This window comes from Colobus angolensis, unplaced genomic scaffold (genome assembly GCF_000951035.1).
Source record: "Colobus angolensis palliatus isolate OR3802 unplaced genomic scaffold, Cang.pa_1.0 Scaffold113, whole genome shotgun sequence".
Lineage (NCBI taxonomy): Eukaryota > Metazoa > Chordata > Mammalia > Primates > Cercopithecidae > Colobus > Colobus angolensis.
The window spans coordinates 6629003-6650087 of NW_012112364.1; the positions used below are offsets into that span (position 1 = coordinate 6629003).

General features: G+C 43.3%; 1 protein-coding gene across 1 annotated transcript in view; it reads right to left on the minus strand.

Moving 5' to 3' along the window:
- PSPC1 (paraspeckle component 1) overlaps positions 1 to 18332 on the minus strand; it is a 74144-nt gene extending 55812 nt beyond the window's left edge. The window contains exons 1-2 of the mRNA XM_011959223.1: positions 18010 to 18332; positions 5240 to 5335 (exon numbers count right to left, since the gene is read on the minus strand). Of these exons, the coding sequence (XP_011814613.1) occupies positions 5240 to 5335; positions 18010 to 18332 (419 nt within the window). The remainder of the gene's footprint in view (positions 1 to 5239; positions 5336 to 18009) is intronic.
- Positions 18333 to 21085: the final 2753 nt, after the last annotated feature.

Here is a 21085-nt window from a genome sequence, read left to right on the forward strand (position 1 = left end):
GCCCGTCTCGGCCTCCCAAAGTGCTGGGATTACAGGCTTGAGCCACCGCGCCCGGCCTGAATCTTGGCTCTTATGCTTTGTGAGCATTTTCTTTTTCTCTCTCTTTTTTTTTTTTTTGAAACATGTCGCCCAGGCTGGAATGCAATGGCACGATCTCAGCTCACTGCAACCTCTGCCTCCCGAGTTCAAGCGATTTTCCTGCCTCAGCCTCCCAAATAGCTGGGATTACAAGTTCCTGCCACCATACCCAGCTAATTTTTTGTGTTTTTAGTAGAGACGGGGTTTCACCATATTGGCCAGGCTGGACTCCAACTCCAGATCTCAGGTGATCCACCTGCTTTGGCCTCCCAAAGTGCAGGGATTACAGGCATGAGGCACTGCGCCAGGCCCTGTGAGCATTTTCTTCTGTGAATAAATCTTTAGCAAAAAAAAGTGGGAACAGAACTAGCTCTTTTTTTTTTTTTTTTTTTTGAGAAAGTCTCACTCCAGTCACCCAGGCTGGAGTGCAGTGGCGCAATCTCGGCTCCACCTCCCGGATTCAAGCGATTCTCCTGCCTCAGCCTCCCAAATAGCTGGGATTACAGGTGTGTGCCACCGCATCGGACTAATTTTTGTATTTTTAGTAGAGACAGGGTTTCACCACGTTGGCCAGGTTAGTCTCGAACTCCTGACCTCAGGTGATCCACCATGCCCAGCCATAACTAGCTCTTATTAAGGTTTGCTGAGATTATTAACTACATAAACAAATATTGTCTATAAAGTCTATTCTTGTAACAACCTGTACTTCTAGTTCTCTAACTCCCAAATCCAAATGTACGCTTTATTTCAAATTTGCAATGGTGACCTATAACAAGGAAAAAGTTAAGTGAAGAGGAAATCACAGGAACCCATTAAAAAATGGCATTGTGGCCAGGTGCAGTGCCTCACACCTGTAAATCCAACAGTTTAAGAGGTCAGTGCGGGCAGATCACTTGAGTTCAGGAGTTCGAGACCACCCTGAGCAACATGACGAAACTCTGTCTTTACAAAAAAATTAAAAAATTAGATGGGCATGGTGGCCCACATCTGCAGTCCCAGCTACTTGGTGGGTACTGAGGTAGAAGGATCACTTGAGACCAGGAGGTAGAGGCTGCAGTGAGCCATGATCACACCATTACACTGCAGTCTGGGCAACAGGGCCAGACCCTGTCTCAAAAAAAAAAAAGAGAGAGAGAAATCGCATTGGAAAGGATATAAGAATAGATATTAATTAGGCTGGGTGTGGTGGCTCTCACCTGTAATCCCAGCACTATGGGAGGCCGACGCGGGCGAATCACAAGGTCAGGAGTTCAAGACCAACCTGGCCAACACAGTGAAACTATGTCTCTACTAAAAGTACAAAAATTAGTTGAGCATGGTGGCGTGTGCCTGTAGTCTCAGCTACTTGAGAGGCTGAGGAAGGAGGATCACTTGAACCTGGGAGGCGGAGGTTGCAGTGAGCCAAGATCGCGCCACTGCACTCTAGCCTGGGCAACAAGAGCGAAACTCCATCTCAAGAAAAAAAAAAAAAAGCCGGGCACGGTGGCTCACGCCTGTAATCTCAGCACTTTGGGTGGCCAAGGCGGGTGGATCATCTGAGGTCAGTAGTTCGAGATCAGCCTGACCAACATGGAGAAACCCCGTCTCTACTAAAAATACAAAATTAGCTGGGCGTGGTGGCACATGCCTATAATCCCAGCTACTAGGGAGGCTGAGGCAGGAGAATTGCTTGAACCTGGGAGGCAGAGGTTGCGGTGAGCCAAGATTGTGCCACTGCACTCCAGCCTGGGCAACAAGAGTGAAACTCTGTCTCCAAAAAAAAAAGAATAGATATGAATTATAATCAATGTTAATGCTAATGCTTCCTCCCTGAAATACTCTCCTCCCTTGATTCCAGGACACAGTCTTATGGCTCTTCCCCCATTCCAATGAATGAATGCTCCCTTCTCAGTCGTTATTGATTTGTTCTGATCTTCGAAATCTCTACACACTAGAGAACTCCAAGGTTCAAGGTTTGGTCTTTTGACTTTAAAATATCATGTTCATAAATCCAGGCAGGACAGTTGCTCTAAATCCTACATATAAATCCAGCTACCTGCTTGACTTACACTGCCAACACCTAGAACAGTGGCTAACACAAAGGCACTCCAAGTTTTATTTATGTAATAAATAAGTGGGCCAGGCACTAGTGGCTTACACCTGTAATCCCAGCACCTTGGGAGGCCAAGACAGGTGGATCACCTGAGGTCAGCAGTTCCGAGTCCAGCCTGGCCAACATAGTGAAACCCCATCTCTACTAAAAATACAAAAATTAGCTGGGTGTGGTGGCGCAGGCCTGTAATCCCAGCTACTCAGGAGGATGAGGGACAAGAATCGCTTGAACTTGGGAGGTGGAGGTTGAAGTGAGTGAGACTACACCACTGCCCTCCAGCCTGGGTAACAAAGTGACACTCTCAAAAAATAAATAAGTAGGCCTTTGAGTCCCTATGATTAGGCCTGTTCCCAGACTGTGGAGTGCTACTTTCATTTTCAATAAAACCTCTCATTTCTTCCTTGCTTTGTTTGTGCATTTTGTTCAATTCTTTGTTCAAGACGCCAAGAACTTGGACACTCTCCACTGTTAACATATTTTGGTGAGCCAGGCAGGAGGAAGTCAAGCAGGTTCACTACAACCGCTCAGGGAGACAGAACCCAGAAGCCTGGCATGCTGGCAAAAGGGTAAAGAAATCTTTTATTTTTTTGAGACGGAGTCTCGCTGTCATCCAGGCTGGAGTGTGGTGGCACGATCTCGGCTCACCACAACCTCCGCCTCCTGGTTCAAGCAATTCTCCTGCCTCAGCCTCCTGAGTAGCTGGGATTACAGGTGCATGCCACCATGCCCGACTAATTTTTGTAATTTTAGTAGAGACAGTGTTTCACCATGTTGGTCAAGCTGGTCTCAAACTCCTGACCTTGTGATCCACCCGCCTTGGCCTCCCAAAGGGCTAGGATTACACGTATGAGCCACCACGCCCAGCCCTAAGAAAGTGTTTTATGGCTTGAATCTTCTGGAAACATCAAAGAAAGATAGTCACCGGGCATGGTGGCTCACGCCTATAATCCCAGCACTTTGGGAGGCCAAGGAAGGCGGATCACAAGGTCAGGAGATTGAGCCCATCCTGGCTAACATGGTGAAACTCCATCTCTACTAAAAATACAAAAAACTAGCCGGGCGAGGTGGCACACGCCTATACTCCCAGTTACTTGGAATGCTGAGGCAGGAGAATCGCTTGAACCTGGGAGGCAGAGGCTGCAGTGAGCTGAGATCACACCACTGCACTCCAGCCTGGGCAACAGAGTGAGACTCCATCTCAAAAGAAAGAAAGACTGTCCTTGTCATCCACACTACAACAAAACTTTGGGACCTTGAACTTTGGGTTCATGGTCTCACAAATGAAAAGGGTCCCTCCACACTTTTGGAACTGTGTACCCACTGGAACCCTTGAGAGACCATCAAGCTTCAGATGATCATGCAACAAAGGTTCCAGTCAGTTCCAGGCAAAGACACCACCCCTAGCCATTGAGAAACTACCCTGCCTCCACTAGATGGAGCAGGGCAAGAGTTTCGTAATCCCCAATAGGTAGAGACTACAACCCAAGTCAGCATGAAGCAGTTACAGAAAAAAAGACCATCGGTTCCTCTGCCTCCCATAAAGATTTACGAGGATCACATCTCTAAGTGCGGAGATGAGGCAAGAAAATAGAGTCTGGAAGCAGGGAACAGAAGGCCAATTCACATTTCAGCTATAACAGGAAATATCCTCTCCATAGGGCATACACCAAGTAAATGACTTTGTAACTTTACTTCATCCTCTTCATTTACATAGGGCATACCCCAAGCAGAGGGTATTTAAACTCACAAAAACTCTGTTAACAGGGCCTTCGAGCCCCTATGCTCAGGCCCACACTGCAGAGTGTACTTTCATTTTCAATAAAACCCTTCATTCCTCCCCTGCAAAAAAAAATAAGTAAGTGACTGATTTTTAAAAACATAATATGCTCTACAAAAGTAATTGGAGGGGAAAGGGAGGTGGGACAGGCAGAGAACAGAACTGGAGGCAGTCCATCTAGGGAACGGGACTGTGAAGCCATACTCGTGAAACATTTGGACTGCTATTCTACAACTTTTATTTGGTGTGTTCGTTGCACAGCTATTTGAAATGTTTAATAAAGCTTTATAAACTTAAAAAGAATGCACTCATATAGGCAGTTAATGTAAATACACTTGTATTATTCTAAGTGAAAAGGGCAAAAGAATAAACGTACAACACTTTGAAAATGAGCTATTTTTTGCAACCTCTAAAAGTTTTTCCGCTGTGCCAGGTTATTTAGCTAGGAATATCCTGCTCCATCCTGGTACACCAAAAGTCTCCTTTTAACCTACAATAGACTTGAAGCATAAAATAAAACTTAAGTATTTTCAGCTGGGTGTGGTGGCTCACGCCTGTAATCCTAGCACTTTGGGAGGCCGAAGCGGGTAAATCACTTAAGATCAGGAGTTCAAGACCAGCCTGACCAACATGGTGAAACCCCATCTCTACTGAAAACACGAAAAAATTAGTCGGGCGTGGTGGCACACGCCTGTAATCCCAGCTACTCAGAAGGCTGAGGAAGGATAATCGCTTGAATCCGGGAGGTGGAGGTTGCAGTGAGCTGAGTTCACGCCACTGCACTCCAGCCTGTGTGACAAGAGTAAGACTCCATCTCAAAAAAAAAAAAAAAAAAAAAGGATTTTCATGTTATCTAGATTTCATTGTTTTTCTGGCATAACTATTATTGACAGTGTCCTAGTACCCACCTGCCCCAGTTATAAAAGTAGACATTTCTTTAAAAATTAGTATGTTTTACCCACATGAAAAAAGAACACTATTAGCTAGGTATGGTGGTGCATGCCTGTAATCCCAGCTACTCGGGAGTCTGAGGCACAAGAATCACTTGAATGTGGGACGTAGAGATTACAGGGAGCCAAGATCACACCACTGCACTCCAGCCTGGGCAACAGAGCAAGATAGTATCTCAAAAAAAAAAAAAAAGAAAACTAGCATTCCATGTAGACTAGACCATTCTATTACCCAGATTATATAAATAAACAGAACACCTCATAATCCAACAATATTTGAAAACAAATGTAATGAATACCCTTAATAGTATATATACAAATTAACTATTAATAAAATCTTACTTATGATATTGTTGAGTTTTCTGCATCAGCTTCTCTGGCAAGCCGTCTTCATCATCAAACTGTTCCATGGGTTCCACAATGACTGGACGAGGGGTCCTGCATAGGTATAAAAGCATTCATAAAAATTAACACAGTGCCAAGAATTAATACCTTCTTAAAATAAATGTTTTATAATAATAAAGATATATACTTAGAAAATGTCTCACTTGAGAAAAATGTCTCAGAAGTATCATTTGTACTCATAAAAATCAGTCAATAGCCGAAGCAGCGGCTCACACCTGTAATCCCAGTACTTTGGGAGGCCAAGGTGGGCAGATCACTTGAGGTCAGGAGTTCAAGACCATCCACCAGGCCAACATTCAGGTGAAACTCCGTCTCTACTGAAAATACAAAAAATTAGCTGGGCACTGTGGTGTGTGCCAGCTACTCAAGAGGCTGAGGCAGGAGAATTGCTTGAACCCGGGAGGCAGAGGTTGAAGTGAGTGGAGATTGCATCACTGCACCCCAGCCTGGGCAACAGAGCAAGACTCCACTTCGAGAAAAAAAAAAATTCAGTCAATAAACATTTACTGAGTCAGAGAGAGATGAATGTCAAAAGCTACAAAAAGATGAGTAAATAAAGCAACAATCATGAACCAGCATAACAGCTATAGTTAACATTTAGAAAGTATGATGAAAACGAGTTTGTACCTAACTCATGTTTTATATGTGTGGTCATCATCATAGCCACTGTTTCAGCTATTGACTGATTTTTCCGAGTACAAATGATACTTCTGAGACATTTTTCTCAAGTGAGATATTTTCTAAGTATATATCTTTATCATCAACATGTCCCACCACCTCAACCCACCCACCTGTGCCCACCACCCGGTTTCCCTGTATCTATCAGTATTGTTCAGAAAGTTCTTAAAAATGTTGGCCAGGAGGCACAGTGGCTCACACCTGTAATCCCAGCACTTTGGAAGGCCAAGGCAGGCGGACCACCTGAGGTTAAGAGTTTGAGACCAGCGGGGCCAACATGGTGAAATCCCATCTCTACTAAAACTACAAAATTTAGCCAGGCGTGGTGGCACACGCCTGTCGTCCCAGCTACTTAGGAGGCTGAGATATGAGAATCGCTGGAACTCAGGAGGCAGAGGCTGCAGCGAGTGGCGATCATGCCACTGTACTCCAGCCTGGGTGGCAGAGCGAGACTCTGTCTCAAAAAAAATAATGTTAAAGCTGAAAATCAGATCTAAAACATGTCAGTGAAGTGGCTCACATCTGTAATTCTAGTGCTTTGGGAAGCAGAGGCGGGGAAGATGGCTGGAGCCCAGAAGTTTGAGACCCGCCTAGGGAAGATGACGAGACCCTGACTCTACAATATATTTTAAAATTAGCCAGGCGGCATACACTACTCAGGAGGCTGAGGTGGGAGGATCACTTGAGCCCAGGAATTTGAGGCTGCAGTGAGCTATGATAGAGCCACTGAACTCTAGCCTGGGCAGTAAGGCAAGACGCCATCTCTAAATTAAAATAAAAATAAAAGACGTTAGCCAGACAAAAGGGAAAGAGGGAAGGCAGAAGACACCAGACACTGAAGGAGAAAAGTTGGGAGAAGGAAGTGACAACAAGAGTGGGTGATGAAAGATATGACTAGAGGCCCTCCTTCTTTACTGTTTTCTTGAGTAAAACAGGAGAAAAGGAGAGTTCATGGAGGGGAGGAGGAATAAGTAGAATGGATGGCACACTGATATTAAAACTTCCTTTGAGATAGGCTCTTCACCATGCAAGGAGCATTAAAATCTATTTATACTACCTTCAAAACAGTGATGCTTCAGAGAGAAAAAACTAAGCTAGAGAAATGAAGGGGGTTTTCGGACTCCAAAAGTTTCTCTTACAATTATACCAGAGATTAACACAGACTTTAGATCCTAAATGTAAGAAAAGATACAAAATAACTTTTCAAAATTATTACTGAGTTAGTGAAGACATTTTAAGGAAACAGTTAAAGCAGGTATGGAATATCATGAAGTGGTGAAATGAGATGATAGAAACCTCACATAAACTGAATAGGAACCCAAAGGTAAAGAGACTTAAGACACAGTACTTCTAAAAGTACCCAAAAAGGCCCAGGGCCAGAATGAAAATGATGCATTTTATGGACCATTCATCCGCTGGAAGCTATGGCAGGGCCACAAACAAAGAATAGTAACAGAACCAAATAAGAGGTACACTTGAGCAGAGGCCAACAGAGAAACAAGCAAACCCCTCCAGTAACACAAGACCATCCCCCTTCAAACAAACTTTAGAAACAGAGAATCAAGAGGGAAAAATGAACTAAGCAGATGATATGTCATTCATCAGAAATGACAAAAGCATATGAAGCCAAGGGAAACCGTAATCAGTAGTAAGAGAGAAAACTCTTCACATCTCTGTACTCTCAAATACGTTAGAGATTTTAACAAATTGTAAACTTTTCATGTGTAAGTCTGGGCCACTAGACAACTCTTACACAGTATGGGAGAGAAGAAGTACCGATTTCTAAGAGGGAACTTAATCGATACAAAGAAATTTATAAAGTCTCCCTCTACCACTCTCTCTATATATATCATCTTGCTCCTACAATTCCACTTCTAGAGAGACACATAAACCAGTAAGCAAAGATCAATCACAACCACATTCATCAATTACACAACATAAAAAGACCAAAGAACATGGGTATGTATTGTGTACAAGGGAATTACTTAAGGGACTGTATCTTATTTTTGTTTATTAGAACACATACTAAAATGTTAACATCTATGGTTTCATTGTACATACACCAGTCCCTATAGAAGCTCCCTTTGTCCACTTTCTGATTCATCTTGTTTATTTCACTTTCATCTTTAGGTATAACCAAAGTTTGTAAAACTCAACCTAAGGCCGGGCACAGTGGCTCACGGCTGTAATTCCAGCACTTTGGGAGGCCAAGGCAGGTGGATCTCTCAGGAGTTTGAGACCAGCCTGACCAACATGTGAAATTCCGTCTCTACTAAACACGAAAAATTAGCTGGGTGTGGGGGTGCATGCCTGTAATCCCAGCTACTTGGGAGGCTGAGGCAGGATAATCCCTTGAACCCAGGAGGCGGAGGCTGTAGTGAGCCGAGACTGTGCCACTGCACTCCAGCCTGAGCAACAAGGGCAAAACTATTTCCAAAAAAAAAAAAAAAAACTCAAATTCTGTTTGCCATAGGTATAATAACTAAATTTATTCTTTTTTCTTGAGACAGTGTCTCCCTCTGTTGTCCAGGCTGGAGTGCAGTGGTGCAATCACAGCTCACTGCAGCCTCAACCTCCTGGACTCAAGATATCCTCTCGCTTCAGCCTCCCAAAGTGCTGGGATTACAGCCATGAACGACTATGTCTGCCCAAGCAGGTGGATCACAAGGTCAGGAGTTCGAGACCAGCCTAACATGGTGAAACCCCGTCTCTACTAAAAAATACAAAAATAATTAGCTGGGCTTGGTGGCACACACCTGTAATCCCAGCTACTCAGGAGGCCGAGGCAGGAGAATTGCTTGAACCCAGGAGGCAGAGGTGGCGGTGAGCTGAGATCGTGCCACTGCACTCCAGCCTGGGTGACAGAGGGAGACTCTGTCTCAAAAAAAAAAAAAAAAGTAGAAAACAGACGGAAAAGAAACAAATCAAAGTCTTCAACCATAATGTTAAATCTGAAGTTACTGCTTGGGTTTTTGTTTTTCTCCGCATTTTACCACCAAGTCCATCATTAGTTTGGTTATAAATGTGAAGGACTGAGAGAGAAAGGCTTCGGTACTGAGACCCTTGGGGTTTAGAGCAGGTTATGAGCTGCATATCCTTTGGCTAGGAGGTTCCCCTGCGCTAGCCGAAGTTTTCTCATGGGTGCAACGGGATAGCAGTGCATCATAGGGTTGTTATGATAACGAAAGAAGAAAGGTAGGGCACTTAGCACAGTTCTCGGTAAAGAGTTCATTAAATGAAAGTGAAGTTGGCTGGGCGTGGTGGCTCATGCCTGTAATTGCAACACCTTGGGAGGCCAAGGCGAGAGTATCACCTGAGGTCAGGAGTTTAAGACCAGCCTGGCCAACATGGTAAAACCCCATCTCTACTAAGAAATACAAAAAATTGGCTGGGCGTGGTGGCGGGCGGCAGCTGTGGTCCCAGCTACTCAGGAGACTGAGGAACGAGAATTGCTTGAATCCAGGAGGTGGAAGTTGCAGTGAGCAGAGATCACACCACTGAGCTTCAGCCTGCACAGCAGACTGAAACCTGTCTTGGAAAAAAAAAACTGAAGGTTTTTCTCGGGTGGTAAGAGGGGAAAAAGTATTTCAGTGTTCTTTCAGGCCTGAAAATACCAAAATTTAAAGTGTTAATTTATTTACAAAAACACTTGAAAAATTGTGGAAAAACTTAAATAGTAAGTTTTGTAGAAGAAAGAAGGCCCCTGAAATCCTAACATGTGGAGAGGAGCTCTGATCACATTTTTGTGAAAACCACTTAAGACCTGCCTTTCTGTTGGATACATGCATAACGTCACATAAAGTGAATCACCTATATGTGCTTTCTTTCAGATATCCAATGTACTCAATATAAAATGGCACCATTTTACGCACTGCATGCATCCACAATAATTTTTTTAACCATACCAACTGGTATACATCTGGGGTTTTCATATTTTCTGTAACGATATATACTATGAATTACATATTTGTGACTGATCTTTCCTCATTGTGGCTGATCTTTCCTTAAAACTGTGAAAACAAGGTAGAATATACAGTACTAAAAACATGGTGACTTAAGGGCCGGGCAAGGTGGCTTGTGCCTGTAATCCCAGCACTCTGGCAGACTGAAGTGGGAGGCTCATTTGAGGCCAGGAATTCCAGGTTACAATGAGCTATGATCGTGCCACTGCACTCCAACCTGGGTGACAGCAGAACTTGCCTTTAAAAAAAAAGGTGACTTAAAAGATAACGCAATATTTTGCGTATATAATTTCTTTTTTTTTTTTTGAGACAGGGTCTCATTCTGCTGTCCAGGCTGCCATGCAGTGGCATGATCACCGTTCATTGCAGACTCGACCTCCCAGGCTCAAGTGATCCTCCCACCTCAGCCTCCCAAGCACCTGGGACTACAAGTGTGCACCACCATGCCTGGCTAATTTTTGTATTTTTTTGTAGAGACAGGGTTTTGCCATGGTGCCCAAGCTACACGTAATTTTTAAAATGAAGAATGTGTAATGATCACAGTTTATTTCTGCACAGAATCATCCTTGTAGACATGTACCATTTTGTGATGGTTTTTCATTTTATCTCAGTTGTGTATTTATATGCATGGTTGAGAATAGTTGAATAGTAATGATAAAATAATTACCAGGATGCAGCCACGGCAAACATGGTGAAACCTCGTCTCTAGTAAAATTCCAAAAGTTAGCTGGGTGTGGTGTTGCGCACCTGTAATCCCAGCTACTCAAGAGGTTGAAGCACAGGAATCACTTGAACCCAGAAGGTAGAGGCTGCAGTGAGCCAAGATCATGCCATTGCACTCCACCCCGGGCGACAGACCAAGACCTCATCTCAAAAATAATAATAATAATAATAATAATTAACAGGATGACAATATTAATAAAATATTTTATGATGGAGAAAAAATAAAATCACTAAGATCTAACAATGGTATCTTAAATTTACAAAATGACACAATAGATCCATGTGGTAATTTTAAGAAAAGGGATCTAATTTTTTTTTCTTTTTTCTTTTTTTTTTGAGAGACAGTCTCACTACATTGCTCAAGCTAGTCTCAAAACTCCTGGACTCAAGCAAACCTCAGCCTTCAGAGCAGCTGGGCCTACAGGTGCCTACTACAACAACTCAGCTTGTTTTAATTTTTTTTAACTTTTCTTTTTGTTCCTTTCAAGACCTCTAAGAAATAAGGAAGTATCAATCTTTACAAATAACTACAAATAACAAATAAGGAAATACCAATCTTTACAAAAAAAGAAAGCAAAAAACTAAAATTGGATCCAATTAGCACTGACAGTATATCAAGGGTTAACGTTGCTTTCCGCAAAAGTTAAGCAGCAATTTATACTTACTAGCAGGTTTTTCTAGATAACTCATTACTTTCAACAGGCAATGGAAATATTATAATGTTTTTCTTAAAGAATTTTTTTTTGTCTAAAAGTAATCTCATTTAATGGAAAGATATGATAAAGCAAATAAAATGTTGGGAAAAGTAATCCCTTTCAAATATAAATATAAAATAGGAAAGGTATAAAATTATTTTTGTACTCTTCTGCACAGGAAAAGTGTGCAGGAAAGAGTTTTAAAAAGCAAGCCTGCAACTGGGCGCGGTGGCTCACGCCTGTAATCCCAGGACTTTGGGAGGCCGATGCAGGTGAATCACTTGAGGTCAGGAGTTCGAGACTAGCCTGGTCAACATAGTGAAATCCAGTCCCTACTAAAAATACAAATATTAGCCAGGCGTGGTGAACATCTGTAGTCCCAGCTATTCAGGTGGCTGAGGCACTGAGGCACATGAATCGCTTGAACCCAGGAGGCAGAGGTTGCAGTGAGCCAAGAACATGCCACAGAACTCCAGTCTGAGTGACAGAGCGAAATCCTGTCTCAAATCAATCAATCAATCAATCAATCAAACAAAATAAATCCTACCAGCCAGGAGCGACGGCTTGTGACTGTAATCCTAGCACTTTGCGAGGCCAAAACGGGCAGATCACTTGAGCCCAGGAGTTCAAGGCCAGCCTGGGCCATGAGGCGAAAATACAAAAAGTACAAAAATTAGCCAGGCTTGGGGCACATGCCTGTGGTCCCAGCTACTCAGAAGGCTGAGGTGGGAGGATCATGTGAGCCTGAGGAGGTCGAGGGCATAGTGACCTATGATCACATTCAGCCTGGGTGAGAGTAAGACCCTGTCTCCAAAAAAAAGCTATCAATAAGAAACTGTTAGTTAACTGGGTGTGGTGGTGCATGCCTATAGTCCCAGCAACTTGGGAGGCTGAGGTGGAAGGATGACTTGAGCCCAGCAGGTCGAGGCTGCAATCAGCTGTGATCATGCCACTGCACTCCAGCCTGGGAGGCACACTGAGACACTGCCTCAAGAAAAAAAAAAAAAGGACAAGAACGATGGCTCACACTTGTAATCCCAGCACTCTGGGAGGCTGCGGCTGGCTGAGACAGGTGGATTGCTTGAGCTCAGGAGTTGAAGACCAGCTTGGCCAAAATGACAAAATCCACCTCTACAAAAAAAATACAAAAATTAGGCCTGGAGCAGTGGCTCACGTCTGTAATCCCAGCACTCTAGGAGGCTGAGGCAGGCAGATCACCTAAGGCCAGGAGTTCAAGGCCAGCCTAGCCAATATGGTGAAACCCCATCTCTATTAAAAATAAAAAATTAAAAAATTAAAATAAAACGGAAAAGCAAAATCTATGACAATCTGAAGAGCATTCTCTAAGGAAAGAGAAGAAGGGCAAAGCCTCTGACAAGATTGTGTTATAAAACAGCAGATACAGCATGAATCTCAGTTTTAGTATCAATGCTTAATAGTCAAGAATAAGTTTTAAAATGCTTACAAATCAGCAACTAAGCTCCATGGAGCCAGGAAACAAAAACTTTTAAATTCAGTTCTCTAAACCCTAAAACATCTGAATGATTCCAACCAAGAGCTGACAGCACCATACAATAAGCAAATACAAAGAACCTAAATAGCTAAAAAAATTCTTGAGAAAATAAAATTGGATGATTATAACCCGATTTCAAAGCTTAGGGTAAATATGGTAATTAAGCAAGTACGATTTTGGAACTGACAAACTGGTCAATGAAACAAAAAAAGTACAGATTTTTTTCCCAGGTTTTTTTAAATAAAGATGCAAGGGTAACAGGGTAACAAAGGGGAAATCATAAATCTTTTCAATTAATGGTGCCGAACAACTGGAGACCTGCACAATAAAAACGATTTTTACGTTACACTCAAAATGTATAAATGTAAAAACTATAAAATTTCTCAAGAAAACACGAGAAAAGTTTTGCAATCTTAGGCAAAGATCATACAAGGACACAGAACAAACCCTACAAGAAAAAAAAAATTGACAAAATTTGGACTTCATAAAATATAAAAACATCTGCTCTTTGAGGGTCACTGTTAAAGTTAAAAAACTTCACAGATGCAGTGGCTCACACCTGTAATTCCAGCACTTTGGGAGGCTACGACAGGAGGATAGTTTAAGCTCAGGAGTTAGGGACCAGTCTGGGCAACACAGCAAGACCTCATATCTACTTTAAAAAAAAAATAAAAAAATTAGCCAGGCGTGGTGGCGCCTGCCGGTAGTACCAGCTACTCAGCAGGCTAAGGAAGGAGAATCATTTGAGCCCAGGAGGTCAAGGCTGCAGTAAGCCGAGATCACTCCATTGCACTTCAGCCTGACTGACAGAGCGAGATCGTGTCCCCAAAAAATAAATAAATAAATAAAAAGAAAAGAAAATTTAAAAACAAGCCGCAGACTGGGAGGAAGATTTATAATACAGACATACCTAGATTTGATAATTCAGTAAGAAGACAATCTGCCCAATTAAAAATGAACAAAGGGGGGCCGGGTGCGGTGGCTCACGCCTGTAATCCCAGCACTTTGGGAGGCTGAGGTGGGCGGATCAGAAGGTCAGGAGATCAAGACCATCCTGGCTAACACGGTGAAACCTCGTCTCTACTAAAAATACAAAAAAAATTAGCCAGACATGGTGACTGGTGTCTGTAGTCCCAGCTATTCGGGAGGATCAGGCAGGAGAATGGCATGAACCCGGGAGGCGGACCTTGCAGTGAGCCGAGATCGCGCCACTGCACTCCAGTCTGGGCGACAGAGCAAGACTCTGTCTCAAAAAAAAAAAAAAAAAAAAAAACACACATACAAAAAACTAGCCGGGCGAGGTGGCGGGCGCCTGTAGTCCCAGCTACTCGGGAGGCTGAGGCAGGAGAATGGCGTGAACCCGGGAGGCGGAGCTTGCAATGAGCTGAGATCCGGCCACTGCACTCCAGCCCGGGCGACAGAGTGAGACTCCCACTAAAAAAAAAAAAAAAAAAAAAAAGACAGTTCTCGGCCGGGCGCGGTGGCTCAGGCCTGTAATGTCAGCACTTTGGGAGGCCGAGGCAGGTGGATCATGAGGCCAAGAGATCGAGACAATCCTGGCTAACATGGTGAAACCCCGTCTCTACTAAAAATACAAAAATTAGCCGGGCGAGGTGGCGGGCGCCTGTAGTCCCAGCTACTCGGGAGGCTGAGGCAGGAGAATGGCGTAAACCCGGGAGGCGGAGCTTGCAATGAGCTGAGATCCGGCCACTGCACTCCAGCCCGGGCGACAGAGTGAGACTCCGTCTCAAAAAAAAAAAGACAGTTCTCGCCATTATATAGAGAAGCAAGTGTACATATGCACTTATTATAAACTAAAAAATATGCTCATTGCTGAAACTACAAGGTAAGAGAACTTCCTTCTACTTGGAGAATTCAAAGTTGGTGTAGAATGTGGACAGCACCTAAAACAATAAATAAGGAACTGGTAAATGTAATAGCGGTATGTGTTTTTCACTGTGTTATGGGAACTCTCCAGGGACAACTGAAGAGGCTTTACATGTATATGTAAGAAGAATACAAACATACTATCTTATGAAAAATGTCTTAAGGTCACAAGAGCTCTTTATTCAACCCCTAAAATGTTCATGACAGCTTTAAATTATTGCCCTTTATTGCAAAAATCTACCTATAGAATTATTTTTCCAAAAACAAACGAAGTTACCCTTTTTAGACATATACTCATCCCTCTGTATCCATGGATTCAACCAGAAGTAGATCAAAAATATTTAGGGTCAGGCCCAGTGGCTCACACTTGTCATCCCAGCACTTTGGGAGGCTGAGGCAGGCAGATCACTTGAGGTCAGGAGTTCAAGACCTGCCTCCTGACCAACATGGCAAAACCCAGTCTCTACCAAAAAATACAAAAATTAGCCGGGGCATGGTAGTGAGCACCTGAAATCCCAGCTACTTGGAGGGCTGAGGTGGGAGAATCTCTTAAACCCAGAAGGCAAAGGTTGCAGTGAGCTGAGATCACACCACTGCACTCCAGCCTGGGTGACAGGGAGAGACTCTGTGTCAAAAAAGAAAAAAGAAAAGAAAACATTCGGGAAAGAAACAATTTAAAATAATACAGACAGCCGGGCGCGGTGGCTCAAGCCTGTAATCCCAGCTATTTGGGAGGCTGAGGCAGGAGAATCGCTTGAACCCGGGAGGCGGAGGTTGCAGTGAGCTGAGATGGCGCCACTGCACTCCAGCAGCCTTGGCAACAAGAGCTTTTTAAACTCCGTCTCAAAAAATAACAATAATAAAATAAAATAAAATAAAAACACCAAGTGTGGGTAAAATGTGGAGTAACCAGAAGTCACTCACTCATTGCTGGTAGGAATGTAAAATGGTACACTACTACAGAAAAGAGCTTGGCAGTTTCTCATAAAGTTAAACATACAGAATTTACCCCTAAATATTTACCTAAGTCACATGAAAGCCTAATATTTACAAGAAGCCTTATAAACAAATACTCATAGTAGCTTTATTCACAATGGCCAGTAGTTGTAAGCAACTCAAATATCCATCCATATATCACGGACAAAACACAGTTATGTCCATACCATGGAATATGACTCAGCCATAAAAAGGAACAAAATACTATACACACGAAGATATGAATGAAATCTCATAAACATACACTAAGCAAGAGAAGCCAGACACAGAAGAATACATACTATATGATTTCACTTAATATTAGAAAACACAAAACATATTTATAGTAACAGAAATAGCTATCTAAGGCAGGTAGAGTACAAAATAACTGTAAAAGGGCACAAGAGAACTTCTGTGGGGTAGTGGAAATGTTCTGTATTTTTATTTTGGCAGTGCGTTACGTGAGTACATATGTTTGTTAAAACTCATTGAGCTCAGCAAGGCGAAGTGGCTCATGCCTGTAATCCCAGCACTTGGGGAGGCCCAGGCAGGTGGATTACTTAAGGTCAGGAGTTCCAGACCAGCCTGGCCAACATGGTGAAACCCAGTCTCTACAAAAATACAGGCCAGGCACGGTGGCTCATGCATGTAATCCCAGCACTTTGGGAGGCCGAGGTGGGCGGATCACCTGAGGTCAGGAGTTCCAGACCAGCCTGCCCAACATGGTGAAACCCCGTCTGTACTAAAAATATAAAAATTAGTCAGACACAGTGGCTTACGCCTGTAATCCCAGCTACTCGGGAGGCTGAGAAAGGAGAACTGCTTGAACCTGGGAGGGAGAGGTTACAGGGAGTCGAGATTGCCACTGCACTCCAGCCTGGGCAACAGAGTAAGACTCATGTCCCAAAAAACAAAAAACAAAAAAAACCACCTCGTTGAGCTCTACAACAGAATTTTTTATTATTATTATTTTATTACTATTTTTTTTTTAATTTTCTTTTTAAATAGAGACAGGATCTCATTGCAACCTTGACCACCTGGGCTCAAGCGATCCTCCCATCTCAGCCTCCTGCATAGCTGGGACAACAGGGCAAATAGCTGAGACTACTGTGCACTCCACCACGCAGCCCCCAAGATGTTTTTATGCTGTTGTTGTTTTTGTTTTTTTTAAGCAGAGTCTTGCTCTTTCGCCCAGTCTGGAGTGCAATGACACAATCTGAACTCACTGCAACCTCCGTCCCCCAGGTTCAACCAATTCTGGTGACTCACCCTCCCAAGCAGCTGTGATTACAGGCATACACCACCAAGCCTGGCTAATTTTTCATATTTTTAATAGAGACAGGGTTTCGCCATTTGCCCAGGCTGGTCTCAAACTCCTGAACTCAGGCAATCCAATCCACCTGCCTCGGCCTCCCAGAGTGCTAGGATTACAGGCGTGAGCCACCGAGCCTGGCCCAAGGGACTATTTTTTTTGAGACAAGGTCACTCAGTCACCCAGGCTGGAGTACAGTGGCACGATCTGGGATCACTGCAACCTCTGCCTCCAAGGTTCAAGCAATTCTCGTGCCTCAGTCTCCTGAGTAGGTGGGATTACAGGGATGTGTCACCACGCCCAATTAATTTTTGTATTTTTAGTAGAGATGAGGTTTTTGTTTGTTTGTTTGTTTGTTTTGAGACAGAGTCTGTCACCCAGGCAGGAGTACAGTGGCACCATCTCGGCTCACTGCAACCTCCGACTCCCAGAGTCAAGTGATTCTCGAGCCTCAGCCTCCCCAGTAGCTGGGACTACAGGCTCACATCACCACGCCCAGTTAATTTTTGTATTTTTAGTAGAGTCGGGGTTTCATGCCATGTTGGCCAGGCTGGTCATGAACTCCTGACCTGAGGTGATCTACCCGCTGAAAGTCTGGGGCTTGAGCCACCGAACCCCTGAGGTGCTTTTTATGAATGTAAATTAGATGTCAATAAAGCTGATAACAGTTTCTGAAAGGATTCTCTTAACTTTATAGATTTTACTTTGTATATATATGTTCAGTAAGTTAAATGAAATCATAATACAAAACACTGCTGAGATTTAAACTCTGAAGTCTGAAGAAAGTACATGACTCTTGACTCCTACCAGTACACAAAAATTTCTTATTTGTATTCACTGAATATTTACTCAACACCTACTTACCATATGCTAGTATGAACTGCAAGGAAAGACAGAATTCCAGAACAAAGAGAAGACCCTGTGTAACTGGATAGAAGGAGGACAAGATATTTAAAACTTACGTTGTTAGCAAGAATGCCCCATCACCACATCTTTCCAGAGCCTTTCGTGCAGGAGGTTTTGCTGCAAATTCTACAAAACCTTTTCCTGTAGCTCTACCGCGATCATCCACAACCACAACAGCTTTCTCTACTGGACCAAACTGAGAAAATGCTTGCTCTAGCAGCTCATTGGAGACAACTGGAGAAAGGTTCTTGACAGTTAAGGCAGCTCCATGCGTAGCAAAGCGAATTCGTAGAGGTCTGCTCTTCAAAATAGTGCCATCCAGCTCTGCTTTTGCAATTTCAGCCAGTGTTCTGGATTCCTTTTTAGGAAGAAAAAACATTGTTAAAAGATGACAGTAACAGAAAAAATTTAAAACACTCTTTGGCTTCTAGGGAGAACTAGGTAGCTTTAGCAAATGGCTGACAGGGTCGATTTGATTTCGTATCTTTTAACTTTGGTATCACAGGGTTTTTAACTATCCAATCATCATTTTAAACATTTTAATTAAAAGGTCCGAACTCCGTGTTTTGTTAAAAGTAATCATTTAAAGATTAGCTCCTCATAAGGCCAGTTACCAACTATTAAATATTCAAAGCAATATAGTTTTAGAATCTCCTACATATATTAAAAACATATTAATAACTTGACTAGAGGCTGGGCATAGTGGCTAACCCCTGTAATCCCAGCACTTTCAGAGGCCGAGTCGGGTGGATCACCTGAGGTCAGGAGTTTGAGACCAGCCTAGCCAACATAGTGAAATCCCATCTCTACTAAAAATACAAAAATTACCTGGGCGTGGTGGTGGGCACCTTAATCCCAACTACCTGGGAGGCTGAGGCAAGAGATCTCTTGAACCTAGGAGGCAGAAGTTGCAGTGAGCCGAGATGGCGCCACTGCACTCCAGCCTGATGAACAGAGCAAGACTCTCTCTCGGAAAAAATAAAAATAAAAAATAATAATAACTTGGCTTGAAACTATCATCAAAGGAATAATTCTCTCCATACCCTTATGTTTTTCATCTTTTCTTTTTTTTTTTTTTTTTTTTTTTTTTTTTTTGTTTTTTTTTTGAGACAGAATCTGGCACCGTCACCCGGGCTAAAGCACAATGGCGCAATCTCGGCTATCTGTAACCTCTGCCTCCCAGGTTCAAGAGATTCTCCTGCCTTAGCTTCCTAAATAGCTGGGACTACAGGCGAACGCCACCACGCCCAGCTAATTTTTTGTATTTTCAGTAGAGACGGGGTTTCACCATGTTGGCGAGGCTGGTCTCAAACTCCTGACCTCGAGATTCGCCCACCTCAGCTTCCCAAAGTGTTGGGATTACAGGCGCGAGCCACCACACCCGGCCTGTTTTTTATGTCTTAATAAAACATCCCGCCTCTGTACAGCCAGACAAATCACCCTTTCTTTTTATTTTCATTTCTTTTCAATATTATATGTAAAAACTATTGGCTCTTGGGTTTTTTTTTCGGGGGAGGGAGGTGTCCTGAGACAGGGTCTTACTCTATTGCCCAGGCTGGAGTACAGTGGCACAATCATGGCTTACTGCAGCCTCAAACTCTGGGGTTCAAGGGATCCTCCTGCCTCACCCTCCCGACTAGCTGGGATTACGGGTGTATGCCACCAAGTCTGGCTAATTTTTTCATTTTTTGTAGAGATCGGGGGGTCTCACTATATTGCCCATGCTGGTCTCTTGAACTCCTGGCCTCAAGCAGTCCTCTCGCCATAGCCTCTCAAAGTGTGAGATTACAGGTGTGAGCCACCTTGCTCTAGCCAATGTCTTATTAATGACTTCTCCTGAAATACTGGCATGGGTTATACATTTCTCACCATCACATGAAGAGAAACAAAGGCAACATTCAGGAGCTATAACAGTTCTCGCCATTATACAGAGGCTGGGAGCGGTGGCTCAAGCCTGTAATCCCAGCACTTTGGGAGGCCGAGACGGGCGGATCACGAGGTCAGGAGATCGAGACCATCCTGGCTAACACGGTGAAACCCCGTCTCTACTAAAAAAAAAAATACAAAAAACTAGCCAGGTGAGGTGGCGGGCGCCGTAGTCCCAGCTACTCGGGAGGCTGAGGCAGGAGAATGGCGTGAACCCGGGAGGCGGAGCTTGCAATGAGCTGAGATCCGGCCACTGCACTCCAGCCCGGGCGACAGAGCAAGGCTCCGTCTCAAAAAAATAAAATAAAATAAAAATAAAAATAAATAAAATAATACAGGCAGGCAGGATAAGAGGGCTCACACCTGTAATCTCAGCACTTTAAGTCAAAACAGAAAGAATCCTTGAGGCCAGGAGTTTAAGACCAGCCTAGGCAAAACAGCAAGACCTCGTCTTTATTCCTTTAAAATAAAAAATAAAATTTAAATAAAAGAAAATAAAATAGGCTGGGTGCAGTGGCTCATGCCTGCAGTCCCAGCACTTTAGGAGGCCGAGGTGGGCAGATCGCGAGGTCAGGAGTTGGAGACCAGCCTAGCCAGCATGGTGAAACCCGTCTCTACTAAAAATACAAAAAAAAAAAATTAGCCAGGCATGTGGCACGTGGCTGTAGTCCCAGCTACTCCAGAGGCTGAGGCAGAATCGCTTGAACCCGTGAGGAAGAGGATGCAGTGAGCTGAGACAGCACCACTACACTCAGGCCTGGGCGATAGAGCGAGAATTCATCTCAAATAGATAACTAAATAAACCAAATAATACAGCATAACAGCTATTCATATAGCATTTACATTGTACTAGGTATTACAAGTAATCTAGAGATGATTTAAAGTATACAGCAGGATTGCATGGGTAATATGGAAAAACAATGCCATTTTTACACAGTATAAGGATTTGAGCATCTACGAATTTTAGTACTGGAGGAGGTCCTAGAATCAATCCCCCACAGATACTGAGGGATGATTGCATTCTAAACAGTCGTTTTGTTTATTGCTTTTAGCTCACTAGTAATAGCAGTAGCAGTTAGTAAATGATCTGCCCACCTCGGCCTCCTAAAGTGCATGAGCCACTGCACCCAGCCTATTTTATTTTCTTTTATTTAAATTTTATTTTTTATTTTAAAGGAATAAAGACGAGGTCTTGCTGTTTTGCCT